The sequence below is a fragment of the Hyposmocoma kahamanoa genome, unplaced genomic scaffold (assembly GCF_003589595.1).
Source record: "Hyposmocoma kahamanoa isolate Upper Pololo Valley unplaced genomic scaffold, ASM358959v1 100021, whole genome shotgun sequence".
Classification (NCBI taxonomy): domain Eukaryota; kingdom Metazoa; phylum Arthropoda; class Insecta; order Lepidoptera; family Cosmopterigidae; genus Hyposmocoma; species Hyposmocoma kahamanoa.
Window position 1 is genome coordinate 17,958,678 of NW_020653200.1, and position 15,528 is coordinate 17,974,205.

At 34.0% G+C, this 15,528-nt stretch overlaps 1 protein-coding gene across 1 annotated transcript in view; it reads left to right on the forward strand.

Annotated features, from left to right (window-relative positions):
* Positions 1–11,024, forward strand: part of LOC113240041 (proton-coupled amino acid transporter-like protein pathetic) — a 32,823-nt gene extending 21,799 nt beyond the window's left edge. Inside the window, exons 5-9 of the mRNA XM_026477249.1 lie at positions 713–863; positions 6,363–6,484; positions 7,482–7,566; positions 7,817–8,283; positions 8,407–11,024. Coding sequence (XP_026333034.1) covers positions 713–863; positions 6,363–6,484; positions 7,482–7,566; positions 7,817–8,283; positions 8,407–8,818 — 1,237 coding nt within the window. The 3' untranslated portion in view covers positions 8,819–11,024. The remainder of the gene's footprint in view (positions 1–712; positions 864–6,362; positions 6,485–7,481; positions 7,567–7,816; positions 8,284–8,406) is intronic.
* The last annotated feature ends 4,504 nt before the right edge of the window (positions 11,025–15,528 follow it).

Here is a 15,528-nt window from a genome sequence, read left to right on the forward strand (position 1 = left end):
ATTTATTCGATCTTTGAGCGAAACGTAAGCACTGCGACCTAATTAAATATAAATAAAATCTAATTTTGCCACGTGCTGTTATGATACAACGCGTGCTGACATACGAGTGGCATACCTTGTACCTTTAGATACACAATTACGTTTGCTAAAATTTGTTATGGATGCTTATTGCGTGTGGTTCTTACTGTATGTTTGTATTCAAAGCTTGCGTTTAAAGATAAATATTTACAGATAATATTAATGAAAATACCTTTACCACATATATATCTATTTGATTAGGTAGTTCCTGCTCATTGTTATACGATACGTTCATTTTGTTCAACAGTATGAAGTAAGTTTTTTACTTTCGTCACACATGCACGTTACGATAATATAGTTAGTTGGTCGTAACATTTTAAGAATCAAGGCCGGTACAGTGAAGCTGCAAAACTCCATATTGTAGGTACATAAGTACCTATCTAATAAAATTCACTAGATGCTCAGAAAACTTTAATAATTATCATCTGATGATGGGCAGTGTGGGTATTTTTGCAACCTACTTACTGTACAGTGACCACAAGTAAAAATATGCGTCAAAATTATTTATTAAAACGTATACCTTGCGTCATTTTCATAACGTCCAAATTTACAATTTAACAAAGTGACAGCAAATAATTGAAATATAAAATAAAATGAAAATAAAATAAAACAATAGGTATCATTTGTATTACAGAAACAACGACACCTTAACGCACTTACTGAAGGCTTCATTGGGGACTGGTATACTAGCCATGCCGAAAGCCTTCAAGTCAGCAGGTCTCATCTCAGGCATATTCTTTACGGTTCTCGTGGCCGTGGTATGCACCCACTGCGCTTACATCCTGGTAAGTACATTTCACAGGATTTTCTTATTTATGGCACTACAATTTGTTAATTGGATGCCTATACCGCAAGATTAGGCTCAGTGTTGAGTCTGGGAGAGGTCTATATTTAACAGCGCACTAGTGTTTCATAATTCGTCTCATAAAGAGTGATTATTCAGGAGATGGCAAAAGTTTATATTTCTTTTAAATGTCTTATCAAGAGTGTTAATTTGGATGCACTACTTTAAAAAAAGGTTAAAGCCAGGTTATAAATAGAAGGAAATGCGATGTGAAATCAGCCTGCAAAATTTGTATATACAATCCATTTTTTACGTTTCAGTAACTTTGTGCTTTAAGATATGAGTTTGAGAAAGGAAGGCGACGATTTTCTTTAATTATACGTGCACAGGTGCTTACCTCATACTGCAAAATGAGTATAACCACTATCTATTTGCTGTAATGTTATGTACATAAAAAGAGTATCCATATAGAAGTACCTAACTATGTTTTTCTAGAAAACATTATGTGATATGCATGAGCAAACATATTATCCCCGTGAAAGAACTGGTTATGGTAATTTATTTCATGACATGTCATTGTCTTAAATCATATCGTGAATGAAATGACCTTGTTTACTGTGTTGTGTTTTCGCCGATAGTGACGAACACTTCATAAAGATAATGAGGATTTGAAAAATAAAAAACAACATAAAATACAATTGCAATCAATGTTTTTCTATTCTATTCTATACAGAAAAGTGATTTCATGCCAAGTTTTTATAAAGTAATGGTACAAACGTGAAATATTTTTTTAAGCCAATGATTCGGTAAATACCGGTACCTATTTACCGAATATGTTATCTAATAAGATAATCAGTATAATTTAGTTACACTTCTACACAATATTAGGATTTGATACTTCGGAGAAGAAAGGGCGTAATAACCGGTTTTATAAAAATTATTCAAAATGTTCATAGATGAAAGACAAACAGTAAATTTATACAGTTACGAGTACAATATTATGAATTTATGCTTAAAAATGTATTTGCACTGAAATGAGACCAACTCAGCAAATACTGCGGCGGACCCCTAGGTGTTGGTTTTCAGTGGACGTTTATCGAAGTGGCAGATTTGAAAAAATAATAAATTAAAATAAAAAATGTGGACGCGAATTAAATAAGTGCAACTTACATAACAAAATTAATTTAGAAAAATAACATGCCAAATCGATTGTGAACTGTGTGGTATTTACTATCTCAATTTTGACAACTTTACAGGTAAAGAAAAAAATGTTTGCGTCATTTTTAAAGCATTTGGTTTATTAAATAAAAATACGTGGTTTTTAAATATTTTCATAAATGATTTTTTCTTAATCCTGTATAAAGTTGTCAAAATTGAGATAGAGATAGAAGCGTGGCTAAATGAGAATCATATGGGAATACCTTCGCAACGACATGTTTAGCATTTTAGCCTCATAAGAAACGGGGATACATGATTTCGCGTAAAATCGAGCGTAAGCGTTTTGCACTCTCTATACTATTCTTTTCGTTCTTACCAAAAGTCGCGGCGCGTACACTACATCAGCACAGTTTAATCTAGAAAGCACCAAGGAATCAGAAAGGCGTATGCGGAGCTGCTCGCTTGCAGAAATTCACGCATCTTATGTAATATTATAAGCCTGAAAAAGAACAGTTTCAAATCACATCCTGTACGTGCGATTCAAAGCTCAGAGTATCATCTATCAATCCTCCAAGATGTTTTGCAGCTCGAGTCATTTCTATGCTCTCACTTCCTAACAATGTTGGGATGCTTGTTCGCTATCTTGGTAATATGATTCCCATGAGAGAGAGAGAGCCCATGATAAAGTATTTAGATTTGCTGGGGTTCAGTATGTACAAGACAATTTCTGTAAGACCACTGGAGTATACTATTGAGATATATATAGTATTATTGGCATCGAAGGACATGTACAGCTACAGCTACAATGTTTAATATAGCTTGTTATATCACCACTGCAAAGAATGTAGAGCAGAGGGGATAAAATGTACCCTTGAGGAAGGCCTCTAACCACCAAGCATAAACTGGATGACTTTATCGAACCATCCAAATTACTTAGATCAACTCGCTGAGAACGGTTATTAATGTAGCTATGAAACTACTTTATTGCTGATGCACAAAAACACCATAAAATGCTAGTTTGGTCATTAGTAGCTGAATATTTATACAATCGGATACTCGAGAATAATTGAACATCACCAAGATCGTTCTTTGTCCGGTGTCTAGTTCTTCGTTTTAGTAGCTGTAGAGCTCCTTGTGAAAGAGTTCGTCCAGGGAAGTACTGCCACCACACTTATTTCCGCCGCCACATCGTAATGTGAGCATTACTACGTTTTGGTTTTGGTTTTGGTTTTAGCCCAGCACATAAAAGTAAAATAAATTCAAGGATACTTGACGTGACGTCTAATAAAGCTGTACAGGTACTGCGTCCTTTTTGAAAACCAGACTGTTTATCTGGTAAAATATATTGGCATTCCATATAATCTGCAAGCTGTCTACTAATAGTCTTTTCCAGTGTTTTGGATAAACATGGCAGTATGCTTATGGGGCGAAGATCTTTAACATTAGTTACCTACTAGGAGTGTCCGTTTTTTGGAAGAGGATGGATTAATAAATACATGTTTCGTACTCGTCTTGTAAACTTTGTAGTTTGGTTTTACCCCATAGTATCCATAGTAGTTACCTAAGTATAAACATCGTAATTTAAAGTTGCCGCTCATATAATTTCAATAGTAAATGAACGGAAAAACTATCAAACAGGAAATATTTTGTTCACAAAAACAACAACTCTTAGCCAACAAAATGTCCTGTACTAATTATTTAACTTGAGCATAATTTTAATAAGAAAGTAATGTATATAGCAATGTAACATTCGCTTCTTATCTAAATCGGAAATCAAGCGAATGTTACATTACACTAACATTATGTGTTATTTTTCTGCCTATAAATCATACAATAGCCCAAATATCTCATGTAATTAGACTCATTTAAGTAGTTTAATTATATGTCTTGCCGAATTTTGCTTTGGTTACTTTAGATTGCCTGTTTGTTAGTATATTTTGATGATTGTTGATGACGATTATTTTGAGATAGTGTTGTTCTAGAAAGCAGATGTATTATCGATGTTCTGTTATTAAAACAATTCACTACGAGCATTGACTTACAAATAAATGGACGACGGGTCTAATACAAAAACCACGAAAAAAATGTCCCAAGTCAACCTATTCGAAATTTAAATTGTTATGTCATCGCAGTATCGCTCTGTCCGTAGAACAAATGAAGACTAAAGCGGAGTGTCGCGCTCTGTATACGATTTTAGCGCCTTACAAGTGCGGACACTTTTTAGCGCGGACCCGACGTCCATATAATTGTAAGTCAATGACTACGAGGTTTTAATTATTTCATTATTATTATTTTTAAAGTTTACCTACAAATGAAAAAAGAAAGAAAGAGTGGTTGGAAATTATAGGACTGCCGAACATAAACATTGGATCAAATACCATCTTCGTGTATTCGCTCCATTTTGAAGGCAAATTTTAAAAGAAGTTTGAATGTAACTAGACTACATGCTAATGCAATTCCATCGTTACATTTATTGGTAAATAACTGTATATTTAATTTTGATTAAAAGGGCTCATTACTTGCCTAGTAATATTAGCCTAGTATTAATGATACTCTGATTACAGTAAACTATACAAATTTGCAAACATAAAAAGCAGTTACTATATTAACTTAGTTATGATTATGGTACAACACTAAATCCGCCATTTGTGGTGGACATTTTTGGTTGAGGTAGGGACGTTTATTCCGTAGATAGGGCCACTCCTTTCCTTTATTTTTTTTCCATCCTCTAAGTATGGAATGATAATATTCGCCTATATATATATACAATACAAAAATTCTTTATTGTACACCAAAAAAGGAAACAAATACAATACAATTAAATTAAAAATAAGCGGTGGTACAATGGGCGGTCTTATCGCTTTAAGCGATTTCTGCCAGACAACCTTTGGCTGGAAGTAATTATATAATTCATAGGAAAAAGACGGTGGTGTATGAAGAATTACTTAATCAACAGATAAAAATTGATAAATAAATACAAATATACATTTTTTTTAATTTTTTTTTATTTATTCTTTTTTTTATTTATTCAAACGGTACATGCTCATAACATATATTTATAAATAAATAATAAAACCAATACATATATATGAATATCGTAAACTACTATATATTCTCATACTTATAAATATAAAAATTTCTAAAACCTAATTTCAAAACATAAAAATACCTAAGCAGTCCAGGTCACACTAAATTAAGGTAGTGTGCTTTTACCATATTTTTGAATATATTCAATGATTTCGCTTGTTGAATAGACAAAGGTAAAGCGTTCCACAAACGAATAGCCTGAACAGTAAAGGACTTGTCGTAATACTGGGAGGTATGCAATGGCATCTTAAGTTGGAGAGTTGAAGAAGAGCGCAGAAGTCGGGGGTTGTATTGATGGGCGAATTCAAATCGCTCCTTAAGATAAGGTGGTGTGTGAGGAATGAATAAGATGCCATAGAGAAGATTAAGAATATGAGCATTCCGGCGAAGTCTAATGGGTAACCACTTCAGCTTATTGCGATAAATGGAAACATGATCAAATTTCCTCAGACCGTAAATGAAACGGATGCAAAAGTTTTGTAGACGTTCGAGTTTGTTGAGCTGTTCTTCGGTTAAATCCAGATATCAGGCATCAGCATAATCAAGAATTGGAAGAAGAAGAGTTTGGGCAAGCGCAGTTTTCGTGGCAATAGGTAAAAAATTACGTAACCGTCTGAGAGATGCGGCAGACGCAAACAATTTGCGGCTGGTCTCAACTAAGGTGCCCAAGATAGCTGCCTATCAATAAGTATACCTAGATTTTTAACATTGTCACTAATTTTAATGTAGGTGTCGTCTATAATAACCTGCGGCAAGCGAAACCAATCTATCTTGGATACCATTCTAGAGCTGCCAATAATAATCATTTGCGTTTTCGTTGCGTTCAGCTTAAGACCAAATTGTTTACTCCACGTCGAAATATGACGGAGATCATTATTGATTACCTCAATGGCTTCGATATATAGGCGAATATATATATATTGCTTTGTAACTTTTTATTTTATACATTACGACACGGCCGCCCGGGTCGTTGACGTACCAATATCTACACGATTCCGTTCTACTGTACGCATATACTCACTACATATATATTATACACATATATATATATATATATTTGTACGTGAATTTGCTTAGAATGGTCAATAAAGTCGTCGTGCGTATTACCTACTACTACTACCTACCTACTAATTGAAATACCCTGGGTTATACATCAAGGTGTAACGTCACTCATAGACATGACGTCAGGCGTGGTTTCTTGATATGGTGAAATTCATGAGAGCTTTGTTAATATAATTTATTTTCTTGTGTTCAGATCAAATGCGCCCACGTGCTGTATAGAAAGACTAGAAAAACGAACATGAGTTTCTCGGAAGTTGGTGAGGCAGCTTTAGATCATGGACCGACCTGGGCAAGAAAATGGGCTGGACCTTTTAGGTAATTTTGAATTTTGATATCAAATTTGTTAACTGGGTGTCGTGACAGGTGAGAGATAAATTCTGGGTACAAACAGCAGCAATCTTTTATGTATCAGCGTTACTGTAACACGCTTACCTTGAACACCTATAACACATCTATATCTCAAATCCTGCTTTTGGTGGAGGTTTCTGATCAGCAGTACCTAATTTGAATAAAGTCTTGTAAAGTTATGAAAATCTTGTTATATTATAATAAGTTAATATTAATTTATCAATATCGACAACCTCACCGAATAAACATACGTACGTAATAAAATATACGTAAAAAAAAGCCGTCGATATGTAGATACCGAATATAAGGTAACCTATCACAAACTCGAATTTCTTTTTTCCTAATTTCATTACTCCGAAAACGGTTCGACTTTTTTTATTAGTGCGATGACAGTGTTGGTATAAATTTGCAACATAGAAATGCGACCGGCGAGTGCCAGAGCCGAATTTGTTTGCATTACTTAGACGGTACGACCCCCTCCTGTGGGTTTAGGTTAGGTTAGTATATAAAAAAGCCGCACGGTTCGAACGAGCAAAGCGAGCGACTACAACTCGATCAAATTAACTTGCACCTCGTTTACCATATTTTCTAAAGATGCGAGGTGCCTTAATTTGACGAGTTGTATTGTGCGACATTTTCTAATACTTTTAATTTCTGTAATAAGAAATAATATAACAAAAATGTATCGTTTTTTACAAAATAAAAATATTCAATTAGCTAGATTGGTCAAACGGTTTGTTGGGGTAATAAAAATCGGAAAAATAATAACTTGTTAATAAATCAAAATAGTGAAACAATAAATGGTGTAATAAAAAAAACCGCAACGTGTTTTCGGACAAATGAAACAAAATATATTCAATAAAAAAATATAAAGGTTTTCGGAGATACAAAATTCTGTAAACTATGTTTCTAGATTGTGATAAGTAACCCGAATATAAATATCCATTTTATCTCTTTTTCACAGAATTTTTATCTTAGTGAGCCTGTTTATGACCTACTTCGGTACCTGCTCTGTATACACCGTCATCGTGGCTAGCAATATATTACAGGTACGTACAATAAGTAGGCACACTCATATCATACATATATCTACAATAATACATACTCTACGTTCTTTAATTTACTGTTTAAATTCTAAAAACTATCGAAATAATTTAAATTTCAACCCATTTTGAGCGCTGCAACTTAATAGACTAGTGCGACCAGTGCTTTACAGTAGGACGTATTAAAGTATTCTTAAAGCTATTCTACTCGTAACTATAGGCATATTCAATTTGATTTTTACTTTGTTTTTTACAGGTGGCAGCTTACTATATGGGCGTGAAAGAAGAAGAAATGGAAATAAGAATATTCATCATAGCACTGCTTATACCACTTATTTTTATGGTTTGGATCCGAAACCTGAAATATCTGGCACCAGTGTCTATGCTTGCTAATTTCTTAATGGCCGTTGGTCTAGGAATTACTTTCTACTATTTAGTCGGCACGGGTGAATTGAATTTCGGCAAAGTTAACCTATTCACTCCTCCGAGTCAGTGGCCAGAATTCTTCTCGCTTACTATCTTTGCTATGGAAGCCATTGGAGTGGTGATGCCGCTAGAAAACGCGATGCGAACCCCCAAAGCATTACTCGGTGTTTGTGGTGTACTCAACAAGGGCATGTCCGGTGTCACCGTGGTCTACATCCTCCTAGGTTTCCTGGGATATCTGCGCTACGGCGACGCTGTCGGAGATGCCATCACTCTTAATCTAGACCAAACACAAATGTAAGTATCAAGTCCGAATAAAGATAATAAACAAAACCCTTTTTGTCTGGCACTGCTGCGTGCGAGTCTGTGTCTAATACTGTGTCCTAAACTGTTTATATAAATATTACTATATTGTTTCAGTCCGGCCCAAATCGTCAAAATCTCCATCGCTGTCGCAGTATACTGCACTTTTGGTCTTCAATTCTTTGTATGCATCGAAATCATGTGGCATAGCATCAAGGACAAATATACGAAGCGTCCCGACCTTGCGGACTACATCATGAGGACCATTATGGTAACGGTGTGCGTGCTGCTGGCCGTGGCTGTTCCCACCATAGCACCTTTCATGGGAGTCATCGGTGCCTTTTGCTTCTCCCTTCTCGGCCTCATCGCTCCCGCTATCATCGAGATCGCCACGTTTTGGGACATTGGTTTTGGACCCGGACGATTTCTTTTGTGGAAAAACCTCCTCGTTTTCATTTTCGGAATGTTTGCTCTTATTTTTGGCACCAAAGACGCTGTAAGAGATATCATAAAAGTCTACAGTAAATAATAAACTTGGGTTAGTTTATGCTTCTCGGGTCTGTATTAACTAGCGTTTAATAAGAGTCCCAAAGCGTAACAATAAACACGTAAGTAATGTAAAAATATTTTTTTAGGTATGCAATAGTCCTATGGACCTATTAAAATTACGCAGAAATGCTATTGCGCTAAATGGATATTGAGAGGAAAGTTGCCCGAGTAAGAGGGACCAAATTTAAATATGCTAAAAGTCGGCAACAACTATGGTACTAGAAGTAATTGGCATCTCTTTGTAAAGTAAAAATAGTACCTAAAGTCGGCCAAATTAATGTTAAAATAAAATAAAGTTGAATACAATTAATTACATCGAATTAATAACTTAACAAACACAGTTAGGCTCGTTTCAAAGAAACGCGCGTGCGGTAGGTATGTCGTTGTAAAAATAGCCTCGAATCAAATAAATCGAATTTACTGCATAAAACATGTTTCTCTTTGTATAATTTACGATACTTATTGCGATTGCATTCCGAATTCAGTTATGTGTTGTTACATACACGTGTAGTTGTATTTACGTGGTGGATACGTAAATAAGGTTGTATTTGAGGTCGAAAGTATGAGGATGTGTGACACGATTTTTGGATTTATCGTTTTTGTGTCGTGGGATTTCTTGCACAGCACAGAATACAGAAAGCTTGTGGAAATTGAATGCAACCAGTTGTCGGTGTGAAAATTAGCTCCTTGTAATGAACAAATGCTTAAACAATGAGTAGTTACTATGTACAAATATCTGTTTTGAATGTAACTGTAGGTACGATTAACATTGTTATCTGCTTTTTGTCGCAGCAGATACGTATGTAATGCATTTAATGTTTCGCCTAGAATATGTAATATGTATTTGTGTGTCCGTTCATTATATTAAAAGTACATACCGAATGTCATCAAATTGTGATAACAGATTTCCGCGTAACAGGAAATATGTCCCTTTTGAAGTGTAAACGTTACTTACTGGTACATAAATAAGACTCAATATTGTTTTAAGTAATTAATGCCCTGGTTCAAAATAATGATATCATCGCACACGAATGAATTTATAGGTACCTATATTCAATTATCATATACTTATTGTTGTTATCGATGCGCGCATTTGCGTTATAAGTGCCACTACAGGAGTGCCTTAAGAATGACCTATTTTTTCAGGTGGATAGTTAATTAAATATAAATGAAGTTCCTATATAAATTAATGTCTCATCAAATACTTATATAATTAGAAATCTATTCATTTCGCGTTCGTCGCCAATCGCCGTAGCAGTAAATTAATATCTAGGTACCGAATTAATAAAGTATTCAAGTTGTTATATTTGTTATTTATACCTAATATTGTATTGAAAATTTTATTACAAAGGTATTGTCACATATTTAAATTGGTCAACTATTGGTTATGTCTATTTAATCGATGTTTGTGTTCTATTCTTAGAGGATGGAAAAAATAAAATTCTATTTAAATTATATTTTTCATTAATAAGAATATTTCGGTCTATGGTCAATTTAAAAGTCTTCTGCTTTGATGTCATACTACAGATTACGCTGTAAATGTCACCAATGCGCGACTCTTCTATATAGCTATAGTTCTTTTGGCCAATATTTTACCACTCGGAAAATTTACCCCGTCCTTTTTTATAATAATAAATAGGTAATATTAAGGGAAATACACACTTAAAAGTCGTTTATTTATGGGTAATTATATTTACCTATGATAAATTTTATGCATCATGATGAAAATACACAAGTTAAATTTAGTACTTCACTTTCACTGAAGTTCTTAATATTTTTTCGGCATATTTACACCGTTATATTACATCACAGGACCGATAATGTAATTCACCTCGATATTTATGAGCAATAGGACCGGTAAATTTGTCTTCTGACAGCAATCAGTAACGCTACTTGGCGTTTTACAGGGCCATGCACAGAACACCAAAAGGGGAGTACCTGCAAAGTACCTATACATTATCACCAAATTAACATATTGCATATTTTTATTTGCATAAATAAATCAAGTATTTACTTACATGTCATGTACAGTCAACAGCATATCAATCTATACACTTTAACTTAGATATTGCCCCCAAGGCAACGGAACAGGGTCCGTCACTGTGTAGCTTGATGTGCTGCCATCTGTACATTAATTTTTGGCATCGCACTGCGGTCGCTATACAAATATTATATTATACCTATGTTTAAAGACATCTGTTCACAATAATGAATGAATATGAATAGACATTTTAGATTTTTCTGTTGTTAATGTTAATATGATAATAGTATTATAATATATCAAATATTGTGAGGTATTAATGTCATTTAACTTACAATAAGACAAGTGAGTACTTTTGTAATATAGTTCTGTGGCTAAGCAGGTAAGCACTTACCTCATAGTAAGAGATTGAATGAACAGTAAATTAAAAAAAAAATACTTGCAAATTGTTGTTTTCATTTTTTTTTTCACCTACCCGTTAATGCTTAGAGCCACGGACATATCTAGATATACGTCTGTGCTTAAAGCATATAGGACTGGAGGAGTCATCGATAGGCAATCCCCTCTGACAAGGTACAAGTACAAAACAACTATCGCACAATAAACGCTACTTTCAAATCGATGTTTTTTCATTTCCGTTATCGAATTCACCGCATCAAGTACTCCACGAAACATGTCGTCTTGCGCTTTACAAACTTGCAAAAAAAATCGCTGCTGCATCCAATCTAGCCAAGTGTGGAATATATATACATGCCTATTTTTGACATTAATTGTTAATTTCCTGTTTTACGACTGTTTTTCACAATGATCACATTGATTCAATTTATCGATTACATAAAAAATATTTGAAAATATTCGAACATTTATCATAAGCATGCCTATGAAGTTCCCTATTTACTAACAGGCAAATAAATATAAAAAATACAGTACTTCATGGACGCCGTTTTTTCGTTATAGAGAAGCGACGCGCTCTTTTAGCTTCTATTTTTATCGACATATTATGTAACGAAGTTTATTCAAATTGATTTATCCGTTGTATTGAATAATAAATAATAATGTAATAAATTATAAATATAGAAAATAAATTGTAACTGTTTAATATAAATCATCACAAATCATGCCGTACTGTAAGAAAAAAAAATAAAAATAAAAAGTACATATACGAGTACATACATACAACACATAATTTACAAAAGCATTAAAAATAACCAAATAGCTAACTGTCCTTATCCTACACAAGACATGCGCAAAAGACAGAAAGAGACCCGTTCGTCAATTTCAATTTTCGAACCACAAGCGATTGAAATATTTAGGTTTAGAACCATTAACCTACCAACAAATGGAGGTCGGGTCTAATACAAAAACCACGAAAAAATGTCCGATGTGAACCTATACTAACGTAGTGACATGTAACGAAATATAAAAAAAACTAAAACATTTAACTTAAATTGTAACGTCATTGCAGTACTGCCTAATTTAGCTTGCAACAATTGAAAGGGCCCAAAAACACTATATTCAGCTTCTAAAGGAAGCTTAAAAAAATGCACCATATTTAGCTTCGACTGAAAATTATTTGAACACAAGAGTAATGGAGCAGCCTTTATTGTAAATATCAATTAATTTTTAAGTATATTATTATGTCGAATTTTGTACAAATTCACTTCAAAAAATAATAAGGAGTTGGGCAGATACATACATACAAGTACTACAAATGTGAAAATAAGCGTGTACTATAAGGAATGTACCGATATTCCAACTAAACGTAAACTCAAATATCCGTAATTCCGAAAACCGATTTATAATAAAACCGTTACGCTTTCAAGTAATTTTGATGCTTCTCACAAAGCCAAAATTAGCTTTTGTTTTGTAATATTCCTAAAAACATACATATGACATTATAAAATTCGACCTAACGTTATTACGGGCAAATGATTTTCTGACTTCTGATAGGTAATCCCCAAGTTGTAAAACGAGTACAACAATATTTTGTTACGTATAGCTAATGTTTAATAAAAAGTCACTTTAAAAATAAGATTAAATCAACATGACTCTATAGTTTCTTTGTTCCAAATATTTCAATCGCTTATGGTTCGAACAATTGAAAATGACTAAGAGTGTTTATATAAGCTTCTTGAAATTAACGTAATGGGTCTCTTTCCACCTTATGAGCGTGCAATGTGTAGAAAAAGGCCAGTTAGCTATTTGATTATTTTGTTTGTTTTTGTAATTAATATTAATTGTTTTTGTAATTAAGTACAACTGTACAAAATAACTCTTTTAAATGATTACTATGATAACACAATTTAGTTGTTTAATGAAAATATTATACAAAATCCTGTTTTTACACTTTACTGCGGTAATTTTTACAGGTTATTATTATATAGTACTGCATGATTGACAACCGCGCTGTCAGTCGAACAAACGAAGACTGTTGCGCGATTGACGCCCTGTATGCGATTTTAACGCCATATAGGTGCGGACACTTTTTACCGCGAATCTGATATCATTTATTAGCAATAACTAACAAAATATAGTTGTACTCGTTTTACGGCTTGGGATTACCTATCAGAAGTCAGAAAATACATTTGCCCGAAATAACGTTAGCTCGAATTTTCATAACGTCAAATGTATTTTTTTAGGAAGATTACAAAATAAAAGCTAACTTTGTCTTTGTGAAAAGCATTAAAATTACTCGAAAGCGTAACGGTTTTTTTTATAAATCGGTTTTCGGAATTACGGATATTTGAGTTTACGTTTAGTTGGAATATCGGTACATTTCTCTTAGTACACGCTTGTTTTCACATTTGTAGTAATATTTGTACGTATGTATCTGCCCAACTCTTTATAAAAAATTCGACATAATAAAATACATATATAAAAATGAATTAATATTTACGATAAAGGCTCCATTACTCTTGTGTTCAAGTAATTTTCAGTCGAAGCTAAATATAGTTTTTGGACCCTTAAATTGTTGCAAACAAAATTAGGCAGTACTGCAATGACGTTACAATTTAAATCAAATGTTTTAGTTTTTTTATATTTCGTTACATGTCACTACGTTTGTATAGGTTAAGTTCGGATATTTTTTTCGTGGTTTTTGTATTAGACCCGACGTCCATTTGTTGGTAGGTCAATGAGTGTTGTAGACTTTAGGTTGAGTGAGACCATAGTGACACAATCAATTTTGCATTTGAGTGCACCTGTTTGCTTGTACTACCACAAAAAGTGGCAGAAAGTTTTGTTCGAGAAATAACGCTACTAGCGCCTCCCGTCCTATATGCTCTAAGCGTTAATGCAACGTTACAATGTTAAGAATGGAAGTCTACAATAACTATTCGGAAAAAATTTAATAAGTACTAAATACTTAATATACCTATTTTACCATAATTAATAAGGGCGCACATGACTAAATGATGGCAACAAGCAGCCTTGCTAATGAGAAAACTACCAATACTTTTTTAACTTATAAAATAATTTAAAAATTTTGATTTTAACAAAAAATGAGAATTGTCCAATTCTGTCCCACCTGTAGGGTACTTTGATACATCGCTTAGGGCACTTAGATGTTGGAATCAACGTAGTCTAGCATTCCTGGTTGCCACGTATTATCAGCACTAGGTGATCATAATATGAATTCATATTCATAGTATGACGCTAAATGTGCCTCAGAACTTGCTAGATCAAGACTTCTTTCTAGAGCACCATTTGAAAAGTGTTCTTTGTAATGTAGTCTTGGAAGTAGAAATACAGGAGGAAGAGCTGACTATAACGCAAAATGTCACTAGTTTTTTTTAGTTTTACATTTTAACAAATAAGTAATTGGAGCACTTTGATACGTACCTAACTGTCCCACTCACTAATGTATAAAAGTACCCCACAGTTATTACTTCCGCGCTGGGAGAAAGGTTCCACGCTCGCCAATAGCTAACACTTACACCTGTTCCACTAATCCCTAGTACGTGAGGCGCATTATAAGTTTCTGGAATGAATAAGAAAAAGTGTTATAAATGGTCAGAAATGAATTTATTGTTTCTCAAAATATTCTCCGTTAGCGTTAATGTACTTTTTCATACGAATGAACCAATACTTTTCGACAGCCTCTTCAGGTGATGAAAATCGTTGACCGCGTAACTGATTCTTAATTTTTGCAAATAAATAAAAGTCACAAGGTGCCTTGTTGTTCACCTTCAAAAATTCATTTGTCTGTGTGACCGTGTGAGAACTCACATTATCGTGGTGCACGATGACACAGCGTTTACGGTTATTTTTTCGGAGTTTGTCAATAACTTGCGGCAAACAAATAGTCGTGTACCAATCATTATTCACGGTACAACGATTCTCCAAAGCAACAGTAGCCACCTGTCCGTGTTGTTCTATTTAAAAAAGAAGCAATCATCCGCTTAGAGCCACTTTGCACGCGCGCCACTTTGGTTGGTTGCTGTTTTATTTTGGGATCGTAACTATAAATCCATGTTTTGTCACCTGTTACTATGTTCCACACCAAATTTGACGCCCCTTCGTTGATTCTGGTAAGCATGGCATTGCACCAAGTGTCGCGGTTCGTTTCTTGAGCCTGTCAAATTGTGTGGGATCCACCGAAAGCACAGCTTTTTCACACCCAAATGTTTGTGTAATATTATTGATTGTATTTGACTCATGACTATGCCTAAAGATGCCCGAATCTAATGGTATGTCACATGCCTGTCTGT